Source organism: Trichosurus vulpecula, chromosome 1 (assembly GCF_011100635.1).
Source record: "Trichosurus vulpecula isolate mTriVul1 chromosome 1, mTriVul1.pri, whole genome shotgun sequence".
NCBI lineage: Eukaryota > Metazoa > Chordata > Mammalia > Diprotodontia > Phalangeridae > Trichosurus > Trichosurus vulpecula.
The window spans coordinates 12,340,975-12,366,732 of record NC_050573.1 but is presented as its reverse complement, the minus strand read 5'-3'; the positions used below and the strand labels follow the sequence as shown (position 1 = coordinate 12,366,732).

At 42.9% G+C, this 25,758-nt stretch overlaps 1 protein-coding gene across 1 annotated transcript in view; it reads left to right on the top strand.

Annotated features, from left to right (window-relative positions):
- Positions 1-14,095, top strand: part of LOC118855500 (solute carrier family 5 member 4-like) — a 55,153-nt gene extending 41,058 nt beyond the window's left edge. The window contains exons 11-16 of the mRNA XM_036765608.1: positions 4,595-4,702; positions 5,941-6,091; positions 11,073-11,241; positions 11,686-11,901; positions 13,120-13,222; positions 13,938-14,095. Of these exons, the coding sequence (XP_036621503.1) occupies positions 4,595-4,702; positions 5,941-6,091; positions 11,073-11,241; positions 11,686-11,901; positions 13,120-13,222; positions 13,938-14,095 (905 nt within the window). The remainder of the gene's footprint in view (positions 1-4,594; positions 4,703-5,940; positions 6,092-11,072; positions 11,242-11,685; positions 11,902-13,119; positions 13,223-13,937) is intronic.
- The last annotated feature ends 11,663 nt before the right edge of the window (positions 14,096-25,758 follow it).

The window sequence follows — 25,758 nt, the reverse complement described above, 5'->3', positions numbered from 1 at the left end:
CCCATGTCATGCAATTGATTCCAAAGTTCTTCAGAAAGACCTTGAGAGGGTCCTTGTATTGCTTCTTCAGATCACCATATGAGTGCTTACCTTGTGTGAGTTCTCTGTAAAATAGTCTTTTAGGCAAGCGTACATTTGACATTTGAACAACGTGGCCAGCTATTCAGAGTTGCACTCTCTGAAGTAGAGTTTGATTGCTTGGCAGTTTAGCTCCAGAAAGGACCTCAGTGTCTGGTACCTTATCCTGCCAGGTAATTGTCAGAATCTTCCTAAAACAGTTCAAATGGAAGTGATTCAGTTTCCTCGCATGGTACTGGCATACTGCTCATGTTCCACAGGCATACAACAATGATGTCAGCACAATGGCTCGATAGAATGTCAGTTTGGTAGGCAGTCTAATACCTCTTCTCTCTCTGAACTTTGGTTTGGATCCTCCCAAACAGTGAGATAGCTCTGGCAAAGTGTGCATCAACCTCATAATCTACGTGTACATGCCTGAAAAGCATATTGCCAAGGAAAGTGAACTCATCCACAGCATTCCATATTTCTCCATTTGCAGTAACCCATGGTTCTACATATGGATGGTATGGTGCGTGCTGGTGGAGATACTTTGTTCTCTTGGTGTTAATTGTTTCCCCAAAATTAGCACGAGTAACAGAGAATCAATTCATACTTTGTTCCATCTCAGCCTCAGAGGCTGTTTTGAATGCACAATCATCTGCAAACAAAAAGTCACATACCAAATTCTCCCTCCACTTTAGTCTGGTTGTAGCCTTTTCAAGTTAAATAATCTACCATCAGTGCAGTAGCTCACCTTGATGCCATTTTCATCTTCATTGAAGGCATCTGACAACAGTGCAGAAAATTTAATGCTTAAAAGCATGGGAGCAAGCACACAGCTCTGCTTCACTCCATCGGTGACTGGAAAGTGTGAGAGCATCATCCATATACCGGACCTGGACAAGGATGCTGCCATGAAATTGGCAAACAATACTGATAAACTTCTCTGTGCAACCAGGTTTTGACATAATTTTCCATTAGCCCTCATGACTGACAGCATCAAAGGCTTTAGTTAAATCCAGGCACATTGTATATAGACTTCTGTTCTGATCGTGGAATTGTCTAGCAGTGAACACCATATTGACCATTTCTCAGCCCTTTCTGAAGTCACCCTAACTCCTGGGTAGACGACCATCTTCCAGGTGAAGATCAGTCTACTAAGGAGGAGTCTGGCAAGAATCTTGGCAGCAATAACTAACAAAGAAACTCCCCCTCCACCCCCACAACCCATGACAGTCACAGGAGAGTCTGTTTCCTTTTCCTTTATAGATATGGAAATGGAGGCATCTTTGAACTCCTGAGGGATAACCTCCTCTTTCCATATAACCAAAAAGTTTCAATAAGCTTTTGTATGAGCAGTGGACCCCTTGCCTTGTGAATCTCAGCGGGGATAGAATCAGCATCAGATTCCAGGGCATAGAAGAGAAGCCTAATGACATTCAAAACATCTTCTTCAGTTGGAATTTTGGCTAGAGATGCACTGACTCGAACCTCAGGTAGACAGTCAATGGCTTCTGCATTAATTGCTGATGTTCTGTTGAGAACATTGTGGAAGTGTTCAGCCTGTCTCGCCAGGATCAGTCCTTATCACTGATCAATGCAGCTCCATCAGCACTGAGGTGCACCATAGGTCTTTGGCCTATAAAATGCCTCCAGGGCATCATGAAATCACTTTGCATTGTTACTATCAGTGTAAAACTGAGTTTCATCTCCCTTCTTACTGAGTCAGGAATCCTGCATCTTTCTCAGCTTCTCCTGTACTTTGCTTTTGGAGTTAAACACTGACTTCTTAGAGATGAATGAACTCTCCTGCTGGCAAATCCTGTGGAGTTCTCATTTTATATTTAGCAGCTTCTGAATTTCCTTATCATTTTCATCAAACCAGTCTTGATGTTTGTGAGTGTTCTGGTCCCCATGAGTTAATGCAGTGCTGCACACCAACTCTCTGAAAGTTGCCCACTCCCTTTCTCCTCTGCTGTTGCCAACCATATGTTGGTTCTGCTTTCCCTCCAAGTTAGCAACAAACTGTTCCAGTTCAGAGCAGTGCTCTAATCTGTTGACATTAAATCTTCTGATACTTATCTTGCCTTGGGGCTGCAGCTTTTTTTGAATAGGAATCTCTAGCTTGGAGGGGATGAGTCTATAATCAGTCCAGCACTCTGTACCACAAATCATCTTCCTCATGCTCACATATTGTCTGTCTCTTCTTACAATGATATAGTCTATTAAATGCCAATGTTTTCTGCTAGGGTGCATCCATGAAGTTTTATTGTGTTTAGGTAAATGGAAGATGGTGTTGGTGATGAGAAGGTCATGAAACTCACAAGTCTTCAGTAGTAAATGACCATTGTTGCTGTTTTTTATTTCATTCCTCTGAAAGACTCCCTGCCATGTCTGAGAATCGTCAGCCTCACTCTCTCTTCCAGTGGCAAGACAAAAGTCAAGAGGACTGGTGATGGCTAGGGTTGGAGTGGAGGACCTTGGCATCTTTGATGTCTAACCAACTTCTAAGCACTCCAAAGCACTGAGTTTAGCCACCTCCTGGCCATTGGGACAATTTGTTCTAGTGTGCCCAATTCACTGGGAGAAGTCTTCACATGCTTGGGATAGCCACCCCCTTAATTGACCAACAGGTCTGAGACTCCTCAGTTACCCTCAGCCTAGTTTAATACATCTGCCAAAGTGGTTTACTAGGGTGTGGCCACTGCACATGCTACAGCTTCTTGGAGTCACAGGTGAGAATTAAATGAATCAGGTGGATACCAAAGTGGACAACATCCCTGAAAAAGGCCTTGGCAGTCATCACTGCCTGGCATACTGGCAGACTGTACCCAAGGTACCCAAGGTACTATTTTTCCCAGAACACCACATCCCCACCACTTTGGTGGTAGCAAAAAAACTGAAAACAAATTCAGTGCCTGCCCATTGATCAGAAAATGACTAAAAGAGCTGAGGCATATGAATATGCTAGAATATTAATATGCTGTTAGCAATGAAAACTATGAGAAATTCCTGAAAACCTGGGAGGACTTGTACAAAGTGAGGCAGAAGGAAATCAGCAGAATGAAGAGAAAAAGGTGTGTTTATTTCACCTTTGTAGCATTTCTCAAATACATTCCCTTCTCTCCTCTGACACTACCCCTAATCTAGTGAAGATCTTCATCACGGCATGCCTGGACTGTTGCAGTAACTGCTGGGAGAGGGGGGGGTCTGCCATCCTCAAGTCTCTCCCCATTCCAAATGATCCAGTTAAGTGATTTTCCTAAAGCTCTCTTATTTAATAAACTCCAGTGGCTCCCTATTGTCTCCAGGATCAAATATAAAATGCTCTGTTTGGCATTCAAAGCCCTTCATAACCTGCCCCCTCCTTTCTGTCCACTCTTCTTACACCTTATCCCCTTACATGTACTCTTTGATTTAGTGACCCTGGCTTCCTGGCTGTTCCATGAATGAGATTCCCCATCTGCCAACTCCGGGCATTCTCTCTGGCTGACCCCCCAGGCCTGGAACTCAACTGCACCTACTAAGCTTCCTGGCTTCTCTTAAGTCCCAACTAAATCTTTACCTTTTACAGGAAGCCTTCCCCAATACCCCTTAATTCTAGTGCCTTCCATCATTTCCTATTGAATTTTCTTTGTGTACATTTGTTCGTATGTTGTTTCTCCCCACTAGATGGTAAGCTCCTTGAGAATAGTCTTTTGCCTCTTTTTGTATCCCCAGTGCTTTGTATAGTGCTTGAAACACAATAGACACTTAATACAAGTTGATTTACTGATTTAACGATTACAGAGAAATATTCTCTAAATCAGGGTTTCTTGGCCTGTAGGGGTCTGAAAAACACTTCTTTTGATAGCTCTGCTCCAGTGTTATTAGTTTCCTTTTGAATCCTGTGGAGCTTGTTTTTTTATGCTTAAAACCTTGTTGAGAAGGGGTCTACAGGCTCCATGAGACTGCCTAAGGGATCCAGGACAGCCCCCCAAATATGAAAAAAGCTGGATCTAAATAAAGAATATAGTACACTTTATAAGATGAAGTCACTTCATTGGATTGTACTGGATTTATTTTTCTTTGTTCAATCTTGGGGCAGGAGCAGAAGGCTTTTCTTTTAAATCCCCAGAAATAGGTGTGACTTAATCAATCAAATGCTTGTCATTGGTTCTGGGAATACAAAGACAAAAACAAGTCAGTGTCTTCAAGTGGTATAACAAGAACAGCAATAAAATATGTTTTTAATATTTTTTTAAGAGTCAAGACATCCTGGGAGAGCTCAATGAAAAAGTGGGAAGCAGAGGGACAGGGTTTTGTGCCCTTCTAGCTGTTAGCCCCAGCTCTAAAATTAGCACATGTCTCAAGTGGGTCACTTCTACTTGGGAGCTGCTAGGCAGAATGCCCTGGCCCAAGGATATTGAAGCCCATCAGTCCCTGCCAAGGCAGACACTCAGAAGCTTCCTTTCCAGCTGCTACACCAGAGGATTTGCTTCTCCTCACTGCTTAGACTCTGGCTGACAGGAATTTTCTCTGGCTTTTTCCACAGATGAAATCACCTGTGTTGTACCTTCAGAGTGTGAGCAACATTGTGGCACCAGCGCAGGCTGCACCAACATAGCCTACCCAAAGCTGGTGGTGGAGCTCATGCCCAATAGTAAGTATTTCTGTGGGATCTTCATGTCAACCACCATAGGGTGCCATAAGCAGTGAATCGAGTGGTCTCTGGCAAGTATTGGAGCCATTTTTCACTGAGTTGCAGGATTGGGAAGGACATCAGGAGTCATCTATTCCAATATGGCCTTAAGAACTCCCTCTACATTATACCCAACAAGGAGTCACTCAGTCTCTGCTTAACAGCTTACAATGTCAGCCCATTCTACTTTGGGTTAATGGCCATTGTTAGGATGTCTTTCCTAACATCAAGCTGTGGGCTGTAAAATTCTAATCAATAAGAAAAGTCATTGAGAATGAGCTCCAAGCATATTCAATTTATTAGGGTTATGAGAGGTCCCTAATTAAGTTGGTCCAAGATCTTCTGCATGATCAGAGACCCTTCCCCTTGGAAGCCAAAGTTCAAATATGTGAAGGAACTTTTCTAGTCTCACACAGCTAGTAAGGCAAAAGGGCTAGAATTAAAATACAGATATCTGGTGTGTCAAGAAAGCATTTTGTCTCTGGAGTCATTTTTGGGTCATCAAACTCATCTGAAATTATTCCAGGAAATCTCCAAAATAAAATACAAGTATTGTTCATATCAAGGTTTTCCCAAATGTATAAACACTCAAGTTCTGTGTGTGTGTGTGTGTGTGTGTGTGTGTGTGTGTTCAATCGGTTTTCTGTAGTGTCTGACCCTTCATGACCCCAATAGTGTTTTCTTGGCAGAGATTCTGGAGTGAACTTCCATTTCCTTCTCCAGCTCATATTCTAGCTGAGGAAACTTAGGCAAACAGGGTTAAGTGACTTGTCCAGGGTCACACAGCTATTAAGTGTCTGAGGCCAGATTTGGACTCCGGAAGATGAGTTTTCCTGACTCCAAGCCCAGCACTCTATCCACTGTGTAGCTTAGCTGCTGAGGCAATCAAGGTATGAAATGCAAATTGAGCATGGGTCAGCCCTCATTTTGACAGCTCTGACATTCTGACCTTCTTTGTGCTATGGTACTTTCCAATACTGACATTCCATATTCTAAGGTCCCTTCCAGGCCTGACATTCTCTTTCTAAGGTCTATCTTAACTCTGCCACTCTCTGATCTAAGACTCTGCCACCTCTGACATTCCACGCTTGAATAATTCTCAAAGGTTCAGAAACTATGGAAGGACAGCATAAAGCCATGGACATTGGCTCCGAAGTGCAGAAGAAGATAATTTCCTCTGTTTTTGGTTGTGGTTCAAGGACTTCGGGGACTGATGTTGTCTGCCATGTTGGCGTCACTCATGAGCTCCCTCACCTCCGTCTTCAATAGTGCCAGCACCCTGTTCACCATCGACATCTATACCAAAATCCGAAAGCAAGCATCAGAGAGAGAGCTCCTGCTAGCAGGAAGGTAACAGAGCTGATAATAATAGCTAACACTATATAATATATTATTATAATATATAATAAATATTCTATGGTAGCAGGACCTACATGGATCAACTCATTTGATCTTCATAATAACCCTGTAAAGTAGGTGCTATTAACATTCTCACTTGACAGATGAGGAAATTCAACCTGTGAGAGCACATGCAGTTTGCCAAGTGTCACATGGCTAGTCAGTGTCTGGAGAAGGATTAGAATTGAGGTCTTCCTGAATCTAAGCCTAGCGTCCTGTCCACTGCTTCACCTAGCTCACATAGCCCTGTGAACATCTTGGCCAGGGTGTGCTGGAATTCTCTTCCATAAAACCTATGTTTTTATACACGATACAGAAGTGAACAGGATGGATGGCCTTCTGGGTAGAAGAAGTAGGCTAGCAAGACCTAGGAAGCCATGTTTGTGATGCACAGCTAAATTACAGAAATCTTAGCTTAAGATTTCTTAGCTCTGTAATCTCAAATAGTAACAGATTCTTTCCAAAATTCAGTGCATATATATTAAGCACCTAATATATGTAAGCTATTCTTCTAGGTTCTAGGAGATGGAAAACAAAAATGGGGAAAAACTAATTCCTGCCCTCAAAGGTCTTCTATTCTGTTGGAGGGATACACCATGTACCTAGATTAGTGAATAAAACATACTTTTAAAAAGCAATTTCAGGGGGAAGAGTACTCTAATGCCTGGGGGGAGGGGGAAATCAAGTAATCCTTCATGGAGGAAGTTGCATCTAAGCTAGGCTTTGAAGGAAGCCAAAGACTCTACAAAGCAGAGGTGAAAATTGAGTGCATTCCTGACATGGTGGACCAGTGATACAAAGCCACAGAGACTGGAGATAAAATGTAATGTGTATGGAGTAGCTAGCTAGCCAGCCAGTTTGATCAAAATAGAGGATGTGCTAAGGGAAATTATATGATAAGAAATTCAAACGTAGGTGGAAGGCAGATTGTAGAAGGCCTTAAAAATGACAGGGAGAGGAAATTATGTTGGATCCTAAAAGCAATAGGGAGCTATAGAAGGAATGTTTTTAGTAGGAGGGAGTGTAATGGTCAGATTTGTGTTTTAGGAATGTTGCTTTGGCTACTGTTTGGAGAATAGTTTGGAGTGGGAAGAGACTTTGAGGCAGGGAGACCAAATACAAGGCTATTGCCATAGTCCAAATGAAAGAGAATGGGGGCGTCAAACTAGGCTGGTGGTAGCTTCAGCAGGAAAATGAATGTGAATACACGATTAATAACGAAATGTGTTTTGCATGATTGTACCTGTGTAACTGAGAACAAATCGCTTGCCATTTCAGAAAGGGGGAACAGGTGAGGAAGGGAGGGAGAAATTTTGGAACTCAAAATTTTTAAAAATGAATCCTAAAAATTGTCTTTGTATGTAATTGGGGGAAAATTTTTTTAAATGTGTACGTGAATGATACTGTAGAAGCAGGAACACTTGGCACCTGATTGCACGTGGAAATCAATGGGGACAGAAGCATCAAGGATGACACTAAGATTACTAGCTTTGAGGACTCCAGGGATGGTGGCCCCTTAACAGAAATAGGGAAGATTTGAATCCTAGACCATAGTATTTCAGAAATGTGGTAGAGGAACTGAGAGATTGTCAGATCCAACCTCTTGATCTTATAAATGGGGAAACCAATTGCTAAAGTGGTAGGGTAACTTGGCCAAGGTTACACGGTTAGTAAATAGTAGTGCTTAGATTTGAACTCAGGTGTTCTTATACCAAATGTATTTTTGTATAGACTCCATATATTTGGATCTTTCAAAATGTTTCTGACATGCTCCCTAAGGAGCTAGTAAAGTATTTTTTAAATCCCTTCCCTTGGGGATAGGCTAGAAGCCTTCCCAGTAAAATATGGAGTTAAGCAAAAATGTCCATTATCACCACTATTATTTAATATTATATTAGAGATTCTAGCTATAGCAATAATACAAGAAAAATCAATTGGAGGAATAAAATAGGCAATGAACAAAAAATCACTCGTTATATATGATATGATTGCATACATAGAAAACCCTAAAGAACCACCTAAACACTAGTTGAAACAATTAACAAATGCAGCAAAATTGTAAAGTATAAAATAAAGCCATATAAATCATCAGCATTTCTATCTATAACCAAAAAAGCAGCAGTAAGAGATAAAAAGGGAAATTCTATTTGAGATCATTTCAGATAATATAAAATAGTTGGGAGCCTACCCAGGCACTACAGAAACACAATTACAAAAGCCATTTTCACACAAATAAAGACAGATCTGAACAATTACTTATGGGTAGGCTGAGTTAATATAATACAAATTACAATTCTACCTAGGTTCATTTACATATTCAGTGCAAAATCAATCAAACTATCAAAGAATTGTTTTGCAGAGCTAGAAAAAAATAGCAAAAAAAATTCGTCAGGGAGAGCAAAAGGTCAAGAATATCAAGGGAATCAATGAAATAAATGTGAAAAAAGCTGGCCTAGAAGTATCAAATTTCAAATTATGTTACACAACAGTGATCATCAAAAACAATCTGGTACTGGCTAACAAATAGAATGGTGGATCAGTGGAATAGATTATGTACACAATAAACATTAGTAAATGCCCATACGAATGTAATGCTTGATAAATGTAAAAATCCAGAAAAGAGACAGAGAAGATTATGGGAAGTAAAATGGATAATTTTGATTTCATGAAATTAAAAAAGACTTTGTACAAACAAAACCAATGCAGCCAAAATTAGTAGTAAAGCAAGAAACTTCCGGGGGCGGGGTAGGGAGGGAGATTTACAGGAAGTTTCTCTGATAAAGGTCTAATTTCTGAAATAAGGTACTGAACCAAATTTATAAAAAAAAAAGAGCCATTCCCAAATTGATAAATGATCAAAGGATATCAATAGGCAGTTTTCAGAAGAGGAAATCAAAGCTATCAATAGCCACATGAAAATGCCCTAAATCATATTGATTAGATAAATGCAAAGTAAAACAGCTCCGAGGTATCAGCTCACACCTATCAGATTGGCTAACATGGCAGAAAAAGAAAATTATAAATGTTGAAGAGGGTGTGGAAAAATAGGTACACAAAAGCATTATTGGAGGAGTTCAACCATTCTGGAGAAAAACGTGGAACTATGGTCAAAGGGCTATAAAGCTGTGTTTACCTGTGACCCAGCAATACTGCTTCTTGTAGTTGATGAGGTTTTCTTGGCAGAGATATTGGAGTGGTTAGCCATTTCCTTCTCCACTTCATTTCACAGACAAGAAAACTGGGGCAAACAGGGTGAAGTGACTTGCCTATGCCACACATCCATTAAGTGTCTGAGACCAGATGTGAGTGTGAACTCATGAAGATGAATCTTCCTGACTCCAGGCTTGGCACTCTAAACTGAGGCAGTCTCTGTTAAGTGACTTGCCCAGGGACACCCATCTACTAAGTGTCTGAGGCTGGACTTAAACTTAGTTAGATCTTACTGAGCCCAGGCTCAACACTTTATGAATTGTACCACCTTGTTGTGAGAAAGGAAGGTGGAGAAATCAATGACCTGAATATACAACAACAACAAAAAAGGAAATCAAGTTTGAGGAATGTGTTGTAGGATGCAGCAGCAAGTGGAATGGCCCTTCCTGCCCAGGGGATTTCTCTGTACCTTCAAGGAGCTTGCTGGGAGCAGCTCCCCTCCCTCTTGAGGTTCATAATTTTCTTTTCTCACAATCAACCCATGAGTAAGGCAGGGTAAGCACTGCTCTCTCCACTTTATGGATGCAGAAATCAAGAAGCAGAGAAAGCAAGCCAGTTGCCTAGGGTTACACATCCAGGAAATGTCACAACAGAAATAAAACTCAGATCTTTGGAATCAGAGTCCAGAACTCCTGCCACTAAGCCAAACTGTTGGCTGCCTGTTAAGTTGTACGGGAAGAAAAGATGCTGGGGAGGCAGTGTGGTGCAGTGGGGAGAACACAACCTCTGGAGACAGAGAACTTGAGTTTGAATCCTGCTTCTACCACTTGCTGTGTGACCTTGGCCAAATCTCTTGACTTTGTTTCCTTTTCCCCCAAAATGAAGGCTCTGTTGAGATGACTTCTGAGGTCTCTTCCAGCTCTACACCCTCTCAGCCGAAGATGAGTCAGTAGCAAGAACTGTAGGGGAAGAGAATTGCTTGGACCGGTGATGGATTGAGTGTGAGGGGGAAAGGAAGAGGGAGAAATTACTAATAATTCTAAGGTTCAGAGCACTGTTGACAAGGGAAAGAGAATGTCTTTATTGACCATTATCCAGAGAATCCACATGAACCCTCACAGGCATTTGGGAGGAAGTCAGGCAGCCACCAGGAAAGGTAGCCTGACAGTGTGGAGAAGGGGAAACCAATCTTCATCCCTTCCCCTTATTTCCTTCATCCCCGTGACCAGAAATATTATTGGTCATTCCATGAAAGCTCCCACCCAGACTGATATTGTTTTGGTGGAAAATTAAGCCACCTTTTGCCTCAATTCTTGCCCAGCCCATAGACATCAAATGGGTGTTGCCTCAGACAAACTGAGAGCAGGGAAAGACCTTAACTTAGAAATGGCCAGGCCATCCACTGCACCCCAAGCATCATCAGTCATCCTGACTTTTGTCTTGCCACTGTACTTAGGTGACTCTGGAGGGGAGAGTGAGACTGATGATTTTGTGCAGCTCTGCCTGACTTCAATCCAATCTGAGCAAAAATCAAGACATCCCCCTTATGATGTTATTTCTTCAAGAAGGAAAGATTAACGAACACTTCCTGACCCTCTCCCACAGCCTACTTTCCCTTTCTAATCCCTATGATGTTGGAGTACCTTACAATACAAGGCTTGTGGTCTCATGGGAAGGAAAAAGGATCTTCCTGGGGCATAATGTGTCCCCCACCATAAAACAATCCCCAGCTTGTTCACCCGAGTTATAGCTCAATATCCTATTGATTGAAATCTGCTTGTAGGTTGTTCATCATCGTCCTGATAGCCCTCAGTGTTGCTTGGATCCCAGTAGTCCAGGCAGGTCAAAATGGTGAACTTGTCCATTACTTTTCATCGATATTAAGCTACATTGGGTCCCCTGTTGCAGCTGTCTTCCTGCTTGCCATCTTCTGCAAGAGAGGTAATGAGCAGGTGAGTCAGAATGGGAAGAGTTCAGTGTGTAGAAATGGTGAGGACTCTGATTGCCTGGGGAACCCAAAATGCCACTTCTTCCCCCATTCATGGATGTCCCCAAATCCAAATTTCTCACAGCAATAAGACACAATACTAATGATCATCCATTATAAATGTATGGCAGAAAGAGCCCTGAATTGGGAGTCAGGCCTCTTGGGGGCAAATTATTTCAGTTATCCGGAACTTTGTTTTTCCATCTGAACAACAAACACGGTTGGACTCAGTTTTCCTTCTAATTCTGACATTCTTAGAATCACATATGAAAGTTTTATGTTGTTTTTTGTTGTTATTGCCATTCTGGTTTTCAATAATTCTTCCATTCCACACAATGAATTTTGTGTGGTTCGTGGTCCCTCGTGCTGAAAGCACCCTGAAACCACTCTCCTTTGCTTTCTTTGGCAGGGGGATTTCTGGGCAATGATATTTGGACTTGTGATTGGCCTAATTCATATGATTTCTGAGTTTGCCTACGGGACAGGCACCTGCATGGTCCCCAGCCAGTGTCCCAACATCATCTGTGGATGGCATTACACCTATTTTGCCATTGTCCTCTTCACGTTGACAGTCTTGGTTGCACTTGGTATTTCTCTGTTGACAAAACCTATTCCTGACATACATGTAAGTATGAGCTTGCCTTTACTCATCTTGGAATCATGCCCTTTTCCTGGCTTGTGCCTCAGCTATGAATTCAGGATCCTTCACTAAGAGGAGTAAAGTATCTGGGACTCCACCTGGAGTACTGTGTTCAGTGATGGGAGACCCAATTTTAAAAGGATGTGGATAAAGTACAGACCATCCAGGGAAAAGTGAATGGGGTGCCAGAGGGCTTGAAGTTCATGTCCCAAATGTGGGTAGGTTGAAAGGACCGAGAATATTGAGGTGGAAAAAGACACTACTCAGGGGTGAGGTAGGGTAGAGATGTGATAGATGGCCTCAAGAATTTAAGGACAGTCACATGGAAGATGAATAAGACTTGTTTTATGTGGTCCCAGAGGGCAAATTCAGGAACCAGAGAAATAAGTTGTAAAAAGGTAAAGTGAGTCTCAAAGTAAAGAAAAATTTCATCAAATATAAGACATCAAAACTGGGAGGAGCCTTAGCATGTAGAATATCAGAGTGGAAAGAAAACCTTAAAACAGGGAATTCCAGAGCTCGGAGGGAGCCTTAAATGGGGAATATGAGAGCTGTAATAGCCCTTAGTACAGGAAATGTCAAGTCTGGGAGAGTCCTTAGAACCCAGAATGTGAGCTCTTGGAGGATTCTTAGACACAAAATGTAATAGCTGTGGGGCAGCCTTAGAACAGGGAATGCCAGAGCTTTAAAGGACCATAAAACAGAGAATGTCGCTGGTGGGAGAGGCCTTAGCATAGGGAATGTTAGATCTGGGAGAGCCCTTAGAACACAGAATGTGAGCTCTTGGAGGGGTCTGAGAACAGGAAATGTCAGAACTGAGGGGTAACCTTAGAATAGGAAGTGTTAGAGTTGAGGGGGAACTTTAGAACAGGAAATATCAGAGCTGAGGGGGCACCTTAGAACCAGGAATGCCAGAGATGGGAGGGGTCTTACAACAGGGAAGGTCAAATCTGGGAAAGCCCTTAGGAGGCAGAATGTGAGCTCTTGGAAGGCTCTTAGAATGTGAGACCTAGAAGAGACTTTAGAACATAGAGTGATAGAGTTGGGAAGGACCTTAGAACATAGATCTGGGAAAGAATCAAGGCAGGTTTCCTGGAGGCAGGCAGCACTTGATCTGAGGTTCATTCTAACACCTTTGTGGAGAGAGGTAGGTGCTCATTGCCATGGTCACATGGCTAACTCCTGCCTGTTTTCCTTGGACAGCTGTACCGCCTTTGCTGGGCTCTCCGCAATAGCCAGGAAGAACGCATAGACCTGAATCCTGAGCAGTATGGACAGGAGGAAGCTGGAGACCAGGGAGAAGAAGGTGATACTTAATTGTCCACTTGTCTCTCTGTGCATCCAGCTCCCCTGGGCTCTCAGAAGCCCTGCCTTCCAGCAAGGACTTACATATTGACAAACTGGCTGAGCCAACTTCCCATCTACTGAGACAAATCTGTCCTTAGAAGGACTCAGATTCCCTTTGTGCATCTTTTCAAGGCCACCTGAAAAATGGAAACCCCTTTTTCCTTCTGGTGCTAAGGTGGAAACCTCCTCTCTGGTGGTACAAACTTAGACCAGAACCCTGAGATTCCTGAGGTCTGAAGTTACTCTGGAGGGCCGTCTCCCTTCTGGCTCATTTCCTCCAGTTGCTTCCTTTAGTAATGTCGGGGAACAGCTACGTTTTCATTGGGGTCCGATGACTTGCCAGAAAAGCAGCTCCCTCCCAGTCACCTTCAGAGCTCCCAGCAGCAGGGTACACTGGTTAGCATGCTGTTCTTAGAGTCAGGGAGAGCTGAGTTTGAATCCTCCCTTTCCCACCCATTAGCTGTGTGCCCACAGAGAAGTCACTTTAACTCACTGAGTCTCAGATTCCTCATCTGCAAAATGGACATAATAATACGTGTATTGCCCACCTCCCAGCACTTCTGTGAGACCCAAATGGCATCCTGGTAAGGCCCTTTGCCAACATGAAATGCCCTGAAGAAATGCCCATTAGGAGCACATTTCCTCAGTGCTTGCCTCTCTTCCCTTTCCTCTAGATGACCCAGAGGAATCCCAAGGGTGCTGCAAGAGGGCCTGGAATGCATTCTGTGGGCTGCAGACAAAGACAGGCCCCAAGCTGACTGAGGAGGAGAAGGCTGCTCTGCAGAAGAAACTGAGAGACACCTCCGAAAACCCTTGTGGAGGAACGTGGTGAATATCAACACCATCCTGCTCTTGGCAGTTTGGGTCTTCTACTATGGTTATTTTGCCTGAGTGCTGCCTGGGGCTTCAGAGCAGGTCACCCAAGCCTAGAATACCCCGCCCCCCACCCCGTTAGTCTCACACTGGACTGTGGAAGGGCAGCAAACAAGCATAATTGAAAGGTGGTGAGATAGATGGGCAAATCTGCAAAACTTGGGTCCCTAAACTCTTGAATAGGACCCATTCATCCTAAATCCTTAGAAAGTCATTTCATAGCTGGGTGGTAGCTGATTTTTTTTACTGCTACCTCTGTTTGTGTGTAAAAGTGGGGCTTCAGAATGTTTTAACTCAGGCAAACATCTAAAGAGAGACTGGACTGAACATGAAATCATCTCTGGCCACTCACTGTCTTGTGGCCTAGGATGCAAGGTTATATGACTTCCAACCCAGCACGGTACACACAGATCATCATAGCTTTGAGAGGGAATCTTGTTTTCCTGGGAACAGAGAAGAAAGGACATGTCACCCTTGGGATATAGACGAGAATGTGACTCACACAGAAGCCACCAAACTCTTTGGGTCCAGCACTGTCTTTCCTGCAATGAAAGAGATTCAGGGCTTTCCATTGTAACAGCAGTAACCCCCCTGGCATTCATTCCCCTTGCCATGGTAATCTACAGACAACAGATCAGAGGACCAGATCTGTACCAGGACTCACCTCACTGGTCAGCCACTCAACCGACTTTAAATATTTTGACCAATTCTGAACTGGAAATTCCATCCTATTTTCTCAAATATTTTCTGTGCTCTTCCTTCCATACCTCCATTTTCAAACATCTGTAGGTCTAACAGTAATGCCTCTTCCCAAACCCCTTGTCTCTTCCTAACCTCATAGATAGATATAGTTATCTATATTGAGAGAGAAGGAAGAAGAGGAAGAAGGAGGAGGAGGAGGAGGAAGAGGAAGAGGAGGAGGAGGAGGAATATAGAAAGGAAGAGAAAAGGGGGGCAGGGAGAGAGAAAGAAGACAACATACACAGAGAAATAGAAAAACAGAGACAGAGAAAGAGAATGTGTATATAATGGGTTTCATGGAATGGACTCTCAGAGACATCTAATACAGCTCATACCTGATTGAGAACCCCCTCTACACCCTCCCTGACTCATCCAGCTTCTACTCCATGACAACTCTAACAGTGAGAAAGATTTTTGCCTCACATCAAATCTAAATCTGCCTCCTGGAAATTCCCACCCATGGAACCTAGTTGTGTTCTCTGAGACTCAGGAAGAATAATGTTCTCCGAACCAATAAGAAGCATTCAATTATGAGGTTCTATAAAGATCATACCTTGTGTCAAGGAGGGGAGCCCTACCCCATGTTGTAAATATAGGATCTGTGATACTATGAAAATTGTTATCTCAAATAAACCTAATGTTCACTAAATTCTCTGATACTCTTTGATATTTAGATGTACCTTCTCCAAGTGCATAGTCTTACCGCTGAGGCTGATGACAGTCCATTCAGGTCTCTTCATCAACCAAACACTAAATATTTTATTAAACATCTAATGTGTGTCATGCAGTTTTTGTCCCCATCTTCTTATAAATCCTCCATGGAAGGCCTATAAGTCCAAGGTGCTAGAGACCTTCCCTCATCTGGGCCCTTCACCGTCCCACAGGTGTCCTTGGGCATCATGCTTTGCCCTGGTTACGTGACCTGACCACTTCCTTTTCCAATCATTCCTAACGTTGATGACACTTTGCACATAATTAATCATTAATTATAAGCTGCAGCCTCCTCACACCCACAGTGTGCCCTTCTGCTGTCCTTTGGATTGTCAGTAACTTGATACAACATACAAAATAAATACAGAATACATGGAAGGTGACCTGAGAAAGAGCAGCATCAGCACTGGGGCTAGAAGAATGAGGGGGAAATCAGGGAAGGCCTCCTGTAGGAGTTGATATCGAACTGAATCTTAAAGGAAGGCAGGAGTTCCAAGAGTTTGAGGTAGGGAGGGAGAGCATTCCAGGCATGAGGAACAACCAGTGTAAAGTCAGAGGAGATGGAGCGTCATGGGCAGCGAGTGGGCCAGTACGTCTGCATCATGGAATTTGCTGAGGGGAGTAGAGTTTAAGAAGACTGGAAAAGTTAGGAAGGAACCAGGTCATGAAGGGCTTTAAATGCCAAGTAAAAACTTTATTTTTGATCCTGAAGACAACAGGGAGTTACCAAAGGTTACTGAGCAAGATGGTAATAGAGTGAGACCAGCACTTTAGGAAAATCACTCTGGCAGTTAAGTGGAGGATGGACTGGAGTAGGGAGAGACTTGAGGCAGACAGACCCACCAGCAGCTATTGCAATAGGCCAGGTATGAGGTGATAAGAGTCTAAACTAGTGTGGTGGCTGTTTGAATAGAGAAAAGGGGATGTGTAAAAGAGGTATTGACAAGCTAGGTGGCACAGTGGATAGAGTACTGGGACTAAAGTAAGGAGGACTTGAGTTCAAATCTGGGCTCAGACCCTTACTATTTATGTTTCTCTGGGCAAGTAACATAACCCTGTTTGCCTCAGTTTCCTCATCTGTAAATTGAGTCAGAAAAGGAAAAGGCAAACCACTCCACTATCTTTGCCAAGAAAACCTCAAATGGGATCCCATATATTCAGACATGATTGAAATGAGTGAAGAAAGAGAGGTATTGTGGAGGAATAATTGACAAAATTTGGCAATTGATTGACTCTGTGGGGTCAGAGAAATAAACAATGATGCCAAAGAAAGATATTTTACAGAAACAAAAGACAAAATTTGGCAATTGATTGGATCTATGAGTTGAGAGAAACAACGAATGATGCCGAGGTAGCAAGCCCACGTGACTGAGAGATAATAGTGCCTTTGAGAGAATAAGGTAAAATTCGAAGGAGGGAAGGGATGAGGGGAAATATAATGGATTCTTTTATGGATGTGTTCAAGATGACTATGGGATAACAAGTTGGAGTTAGCCCAAAACGGTTGTTTACATGTGACTTTTGTTCAAGAGAGAAACTAAGACTGGAAAACAGGTCTAGGAATCATCAGCATAGAGATGACAATTAAACCTGTGTAATCTGAAGAGACCATCAAGTGAGACAGTACAGAGAGAGAAAGAAGAAATCTAAGAATGAATCTTGAGGAACACCCATACATTGTGGATGTAACATGGATAAAGAATCATCAAAGTAAATTGATAAAGAGTCAGACCAGTCAGGGGAGAATCAAGAGAAAAGGGTCATGAAAACCTGGACAGGAGAGATTATCCAGGAAGAAAGGGTGACTAATAGCGTCAAATGCTGCAGAGAGGTCAAGGAGGATCAGGATTAAGAAGAGGCCATTAGATGTGGCAACTAAGAGAACCTTAATACCTGGAGATATCATTTCTGTCAGTCAACACAATTTTACTATGTACGTTTAACCACACACCCCCTCCTCAGTGGGTCCCCTGGGAGACACAGCTGTGTTTCTGCAAATGACACATTTTAAAGTTTAATCTCCATTCTTAACATTTTCTACATCATTTTCTTAAGTGTAGATAATCCAGAAAATAATAAGTCTAGCCCTGACTAGTAGCGTTTGCCAATTTCTGAGATGCAAATCCTCACACTGAACATTTAATAGCCTGACCCCCACCTGGTGAGTGTGTGAGGCTGAATTTGAACTTCGGTTTTCTTGATTCAGATCTAACACTCTGTGCACACCTAGCTGCCATTCATGAGAGCATGCTGACTGATGGGCTGAGATTCAGCAGATACACAAGGGAATTAAATATTTTCTCTGGCCTCCTGGACTTTAGAATGCAATAAAAGATAGAAGGTAGGTATATAAATAAACACAAAACATATTTAGAATATCAGAGTCCAAAGCTCAAGCAGAGCAATCAGTCTTATCTCCCCAAGGGGATCACTTTCAGCAGAATCCAGGGCAATTTCTTGGAGTAGGTGAGATTAGAACTGAACCTTGAAGAATAGAGAAGCCCTTTGCAGAACTCAGGGTATCTGGACAAGAGGCAGGATATCTGATGGGCAAGGAAGTATTTGAGGCCAGGCAGGATTTAGAACTTCTTGACCTCAGGGCCAGTGATACCTAGCTGCCTCCCAACCAAGGCAACAGGAAGGTGGACTCAAGGTCTATATGCAAAGAAAATGTTGCCAGGGGATTGCTCATGGTCCCCTGTCCCAGAGGATCCTCTCCCTCCACTTATGACACAGAATGTAAGAACCAGGAGGAATCTAAGAAGAGAGAATTTCAGAACTTGGAGGATCCTTAGGACAGGGAATGTCAGAGCTGGAAGGGCCCTTAGAATAGAGAATGTCAAGACTGGGAGGAAACTTAGAGCATGGAAGGTCAGAGCTGGGAGGGCCTGAAAACAGGAAATTTCACAGATCAGACGAGCCTGAGAAAAAAGAATGTCAGAACTGGGAGGGCCCTCAGAACAAGGAATGTCAGGGCTGTAAGGGGCCTTAGAAAAGGGAATTTCAGAACTTGGACTATCCTTAGGACAAGGAATGTCAGTGCTGGGAGGGACCTTGGAAGAGAGTATGTCAGCTGGAAGGGGCAGGGGGCATGATCCACTCTAATCTCCTTTCACCATTAAACAAAGTGAAAACTACACTCAGAGTGGGGAGGGGACTTGCCCAAGGTCACACAAGTGGTTACTAGAGAGACTGGAACCAATGGCTCCTGAGCCCTAGCTCAGTGCTCTTCCTACAGCATTGGCCACTGTGTCCCTGGGCTTGCAAAATTTAGAGGCCCCCACCCCCACCAAGCAATATTACCATGCAATTTGGCCAGACTTTCCTTTGCTTGGATCCATCGTTCTGGGGCAGGCAGTGAGGTGGACTGCATTCTCACTGTACTGACTCAGACTTTCACAGAAGGCAGCTAGGCTCAGCAACAGGCTGAGATCAGAAAGCTGGGGAGCTCTGGTGAGGACAGAGATGATGAGAAAGAGCAATCCTCCCTATGGGAGACTCATCCCCAGGGCAGCTCATCACCTTGTCAGTCACAGGCTTCAAGCATCTCAGTGCTTCGAAGGGTCTCCCAAGTGAATGAGGCCATCCCCTCTGTCTATGGCATCCAGGAGAAATGTTTGGTCGCACTTAGCTTGGGGTCCTCCATTAAGAGGGACCCACCAGAGCCCACAGGACATCTCTGATTTTGCAGAAGTTCTTCTGACATTGAGCCTAAATCTGCCTTGCCATAACCCACCCACTGCTCCTGTTTCTGCCCTCTGAAGCCAAGGAGCAGAATTCTTTCTAAAACAATAATTTGTATTAACAGCTTTGGGAAGGAAGGTGATGAAAAGCAGAAGATATCAATAAAATTTAAATCATTCAAAAATAAAGCCATATGGAGTGGTATCTGTTTTTCTATCATCTTAGACTCCAAAGAGATCCCTCCCCTCTTCCCTATTTAGTCATCCATTCTTTGTAACAAGGACCAAAAAAGAAATAAAATAACAAAAGGTAGTTCTGTATAATCAATCAACACATCACCCGAGTCTGTTGTTATAACAACAGCAGCAGCAGCAGCAGCAGCAGCAGAAGCAACACCTGGCATTTCTGTAGTGTTAATAGATTTGCCCAGCACTTTGCAAATATCCCATTTCATCCTCACAACAACTCTGGGAGGTAGGTGGTATTACTATCCCCATTTTGGGGATGGGGAAACTGAGGTCAAGAGAGGTCAAGTGACTTGCCCAGAGTCACACAGCTAGTAAATGTCTGAGGCAAGATTTTACCTCAGATCTCCTGGATTACAGGTCTAGTGCTCTACCCGCTATGCCAACTAGCTCATAGATCTCTATCTCTGCAAAGACTAGAAAGTGGCACATTTTCTCATCTTTGGGACAGTTTTGTCATTCTAACTACATAATATCCAGTTTCTTTTTTCTTCTTCCCCTTTATATTATTGCAGTGGTTGTAGGGTAGCTTGGTGGTGGGGCTGGAGTCAAGAAGAATCATTTTTCAAGTCATGGCTGACTCTTCATGACCCCTTTTGGGATTTTCTTTTTTTGTTGTATTTTTTTAAATTTATTTTTTATTATCTAATATTTTTAGTCTTCACCATTGATTTCCACAAGATTTTGAGTTACAAATTTTCTCTGCATTCCCACCCTACCCCCTACCCCAAGATGGCATATATTATGATTGCCCCTTTCCCCAGTCTGCCCTCTCTTCTGTCACCCCACTAACCCAACCTTATCCCCTTTCCCCTTACTTTCTTGTAGGGCAAGATAGATTTCTATACACCACTGCCTGTATATCTTATTTTCCAATTGCATGTAAAAAATTTTTTTGAACATTTGTTCTTAGAACTTGGAGTTCCAAATTTTCTTCCTTCTTCCCTCCCCACCCACCCTCCCTAAGAAGGCAAGCAATTCAACATAGGCCACACATGTATCATTATGCAAAACACTTCCATAATAGTCATGTTGTGAAAGACTAACTATATTTACCTCCATACTATCCTATCCTGTCCTAGCCTAGCCTAGCCTAGCCTGACCTAGCCTAGCCTAGCCTAACCTATCCCCCTTATTCAATTTTCCCCCTTGACCCTGTCCTTTTCAAAAGTGTTTGCTTTTGACTACCTCCTACTCCAATCTTCCCCCCTTCTATCACCCCCTCTTATCCCCTTCCCCGCTACTTTCCTGTAGGGTAAGATACCCAATTGAGTGTGTATGTTATTCCCCCCTTAAGTCAAATCCGATGAGAGCAAGATTCACGCATTCCCTTTCACCTACCCTCTCTTCCTTTCCATTATAACTGCGTTTTCTTGCCACTTTTATGTGAGATTATTTACTCCATTCTATCTCTCCCTTTCTCCTTCTCCCAATATATTCCTCTCTCACCCCTTAATTTAATTTAATTTTTTTAGATATCATCATTTCATATTCAACTCACCCTGTGCCCTCTGTCTCTCTGTCTCTGTCTCTCTCTGCCTCTGTCTCTCTCTCTCTACCTCTGTCTCTCTCTCTCTGTGTGTATATATATATATATATATATATATATATATATATATATATATATATATATGGATATTCCCTACAACTACCCTAATACTGAGAAAGGTCTCATGAATTACAAATATCACCTTTCCATGTAGGAATGTAAGCAAAGCAATTCAACTTTAGTAAGTCCCTTATGGTTTCTCTTTCCTGTTTACCTTTTCATGCTTCTCTTGATTCTTGTATTTGAAAGTCAAATTTTCTATTCAGCTCTGGTCTTGTCATGGAGAATGCCTGAAAGTCCTCTATTTTACTGAAAATCTATGTTATCCCCTAGAGTATCATATTCAGTTTTGCTGGGTAGGTGATTCTTGGTTTTAATCCTAGCTCCTTTGTCCTCTGGAATCTCATATTCCAAGCCCTGCAATCCCTTAAAGTAGAAGCTACTAGATCTTGTGTTATCCTGTTTGTGTTTCCACAACACTCGAATTGTTTCTTTCTGACTGCTTGCAATTTTATCTCCTTGACATGGGAACTCTGGAATTTGGCGATAATATTCCTAGGAGTTTTCTTTTTGGGATCTTCTTTGGATGGCGATCGGTGGACTCTTTCAATTTCTATTTTGCCCTCTGCTTTTAGAATATCAGAATGATTTTCCTTGATAATTTCTTGAAAGATGATGTTTAGGCTCTTTTTTTTGATCATGGCTTTCAGGTAGTCCAATAATTTTCAAATTATCTCTCCTGGATCTGTTCTCCAGGTCAGTGCTTTTTCTGACGAGATATTTCACATTTTCTTCCATTTTTTCATTCCTTTGGTTCTGTTTTATAATATCTTGATTTCTCATAAAGTCACTAGCTTCCACTTGCTCCATTATAATTTTTAAGGCAGTGTTTTATTCAGTGGTCTTTAAGACCTCCTTTACCATTTGCTAATTCTGCCTTTTAGGGCATTCTTCTCCTCATTGGCTTTTTGGAACTCTTTTGCCATTTGGGTTAGTCTATTTTTAAGATGTTACTTTCTTCAGTATTTTTTGAGCCTAACTGTGTCGTTGACTTGTTTTTCACGATTTTCTTGCATCACTCTCATTTCTCTTCCCAATTTTTCCTCTACTTCTCTTATTTGCTTTTCCCAATCCTTTTTGAGCTTGTCCATGGCCTGAGACCAATTCATATTTTTCTTGGAGGCTTTTGATGTAGGCTCTTTGACTTTGTTGACTTCTTCTGGCTGTATTTTTTGATCTTCTTTGTCACCAAAAATATTCTATATTCTGAGTCCTTTTATTTTCCCAGCCAATTACTTGATTTTTGAGCTTTTTTGTCAGGGTATGACTGCTTTCAGAATGGATAGTGCTTTGTCCCAAGTTTCAGGGGTTTTGCGCTGCTGTTTTCAGAGCTACTTCTATTCTGAGGTGGCATGATGCTCTTCTGGCCTGTGCTCTGGTCTGTGAGGGCAAGCACTCCTTTCTGCCACGTAACTACCAGGTTGATTCCCTCTCCACAGTCACCTCAAGCTCTGCCACACCAGAGCTCCTTCTCCTCCAAGAACCACCAACAAGGACCGCAACCCAGATCCAGGCAGGACAAAGCAAGAGAATGTGTTTCTGTGCCAGCAAAGTGCTCCCTGCACTCCTGCTCTGATCCATCACTTGATCTCTCCTATCGTGTGGACCAGGGGCTCTAGGAGCAGTTGCCACTGGAGCTCTGGAAGCAGCTGCCCTGTGGGTTGGAGCCAGACCACGCACTTCTCTCACCCAGATCCAGCAGTTTTCCCATTGACCTGCTCCATTTTCCCTGGTGTTTGTGGGTTGAGACATCTGGTAACCACCTCAGCTCAGTAATTCAGGGCCCTGAGACTTACTCTGCCCCATCTACTCCCAGCCTGGTCTGTCCTGGCATGATCCATGCTGGGCTGTGCTCTGCTCCCAGTACAGTGTGATAGACCCTTCCTAGTGACCATTTAGGCCATCTTGGACTGGAGACTTGTTTCTCTCTGTTATTTCATGCATTCTGCAGTTCTAGAATTTGTTTAGAGTCATTTTTTAACAGGTGTTTGGAGGGATTGGGGGAGAGCTTAAGCAAGTCCCTGTTTTCAAGCTGCCATCTTGGCTCTGCCTCCCTGGAGTTTTCTTGGCAAAGATGCTAGAGTGGTTTGCCATTTACTTCTCCATCTCATTTTATAGATGCAGAAACTGAGGCAAACAGGGTTAAGTGACTTGCCCAGGGTTATACAGCTAGTGAGTGAAGCCACATTTGAACTCAGGAAGATAAGTCTTCCTGGCTTCAGGGCTAGCACTCAAGAGTATTTTTTCCTTCTAAATTATGAGGCTCCTGCTCGAACTAAAAAATTTGAGTCAGGAAGACCTGTTCAAACTTGGCTGATGATACTTCTTTCTTGGCCCCAGGGTGGAGAACCAGGGGTGATGGACAGGGGAGGGGTGGTGGTGGCAGGGAGCAGAGCGAAGGAGAAATGGCAAAGGGGCAAATAACAGCTTGAAATAGAAACTTCCTAACAGTGGGAGCTGTTCCAGAGGGGACTAGGCTGTTTTGGGAAGTAATGGGTTTCCCCTCCTGGAAGTTTAAAAGCAAAAGCTGGATGACCATTCCTCAGATGCATTGGTTAAGCAAGAATAGTACTAAATGACTTTTGGTTGCCCCTTCTGACTCTGAGGTCCCATGACTCCAGTGTAGACCTGTTAGGTGTGCATATTCAAAGCGGACCTCAGAAACCAACCCTCCAAGCTGTAGTTCTATAAGAGTGTGGTCTCAAACATGCTTAATAAGCGGTCATCCAAAATCTTCTGTCTTTGTGCCTCACTCCTCTTAAATCTATTCTTTCCCCTCTCCATTATATCTAGGCTCTTTGACCATTATTCCTTTTCTTATTTCCTCCATTTCAATTCTTGATATTATGGTTTGTCAGTCTGATGCCCTAAAATCCCTTGCTCCCTTCTCCTGTTAATGTTCATGCCTCTCCAAACTGCCACCACCCACCTTCTCTACCCCTACACCCCAGTTGCCAAAGAGAGCTTAAGAAAGCCATGCAACTGAGTCAACTAGGTCCACTTCAATTCACATTCCCTAACCTCAACTGGACCCTCACATTAAAGAGATTTTGAGATCTATTTATACTTGTCCAGGTTAATTTTTATATTAATAGATCTAATCCATTGTTCCATTTTGTCAAAGCCCTTCAGGACTCTGACTGTGTTGTCTGATATGTTAGTTTTCCCTTCCATGTTCTTTTTGAGCCTTAGTTTTCTAATCTGTAAAATGGGGTTAGCATCATAGTATCAAGAATTCAAAGCTGGGAGTCCTCTGAGGTCTTGAAACTCATAGGGTCCAGCCCCCTCATCCTAGAGGAGGATGTGAGATACAGAAAGGAAAAATGACTTGGTAACTTTGTGCAGCTAAGAATTGGCCTTGGGAAAGTCACTTCTAGCATTACATAGAGCCATGGTGTCTAATGTTGTTAGGTCTGCCCTGGTCAGACAACATAGGGAAGATTGTGTTCAGTCCTGGGCACCACAGTTTAGGAATGACATTGATAAGCTGTAGTATGTCTAAAGGAAGGCAGCTAGGGTAGTTAGGGGCCTTAAATTTCTGTGTGGGCCCATTGGAGAAACTGAGTAAGGGTTTTCCCTGGAGAAGAGAAGATTCATGATAGCTTCATTCTTAAATGCCATTTAAGCTTGAAACTTGTCACAGGGACTTGGCCCCAGAGGTCCAAACTAGGAAGATTGAGGTCAAGCTAGAAAGGGGCAAATTTTGGTGGAAAACTTCCTAGTGATGAGAGCTGTCCCATGGTGGTGGTGGCTGTGGTGCCTTCTCTCTTGTTGGAGGTCTTCGAGTACAGGCTGGGTGACCACTCATCGTGGATGGGGTAGAGGGATTTTGAAGGGACTAGAAGACTGATTGTCTCTGAGGTTCTTTCTAGCTCTGAGATGCTGTGATTTAACTGAAACACAGATCATAAACTGTGGGAAACTGTTCACATGTTTGTCATGGCCAAAGGCCATTAAAATCTCTGGTCAAACATTGAATGAGTAGATTGCCCAAAGGTTGACCCCTTTCTTATCACTCAATGGTGTGCTTCATTTACTCCACTCAGTAGACTTTCAGCACCATGTCCAAAGGGTGCTTGAAAAGCCCATAGCTAGCTTTGGCAAGGGAAGTCTAAACACAAGCTGGGTTTGCTCAACTTTCCCAGCTCGATGACTAACAGTTTGCTAAGTTAAAAGTCTTCAATAATCACACAGAGCATCAGTTACACAAACAAACAATTATGTTGGGGAGGGAAAGGGCAACAAAGACACCATGAAATAAATGGGTGGTCATTTATGAGTATTAGCCAGAGATCGGCTCTTGGCTCTTAGGAGTGATAGATATGAACATGTTTATTCATGGGTACAACTTTGGTACTCGCTTCAGTGCCCATGCTCTAAGGACAATTCTAATAGGATTGTAGAACATCAGATCTGGAGGGGCCTTAGAAAAGAGAATGTCAGAGCTGAAAGGGGCCCTAAAACATGGAAGATCAGAGAGTCTTAGAACAGGAAATATCAGGTGTTGAGGGGCCCTAGAACAGGGAATGTCAGAGCTGAGAAGGGCCTTAGAACACAAAGAGTCAGGACTGGAGGGGCCTTAGAGCAGGAAATATCACATGTGGAAGGGGCCCTAGAACACGGAATGTCAGA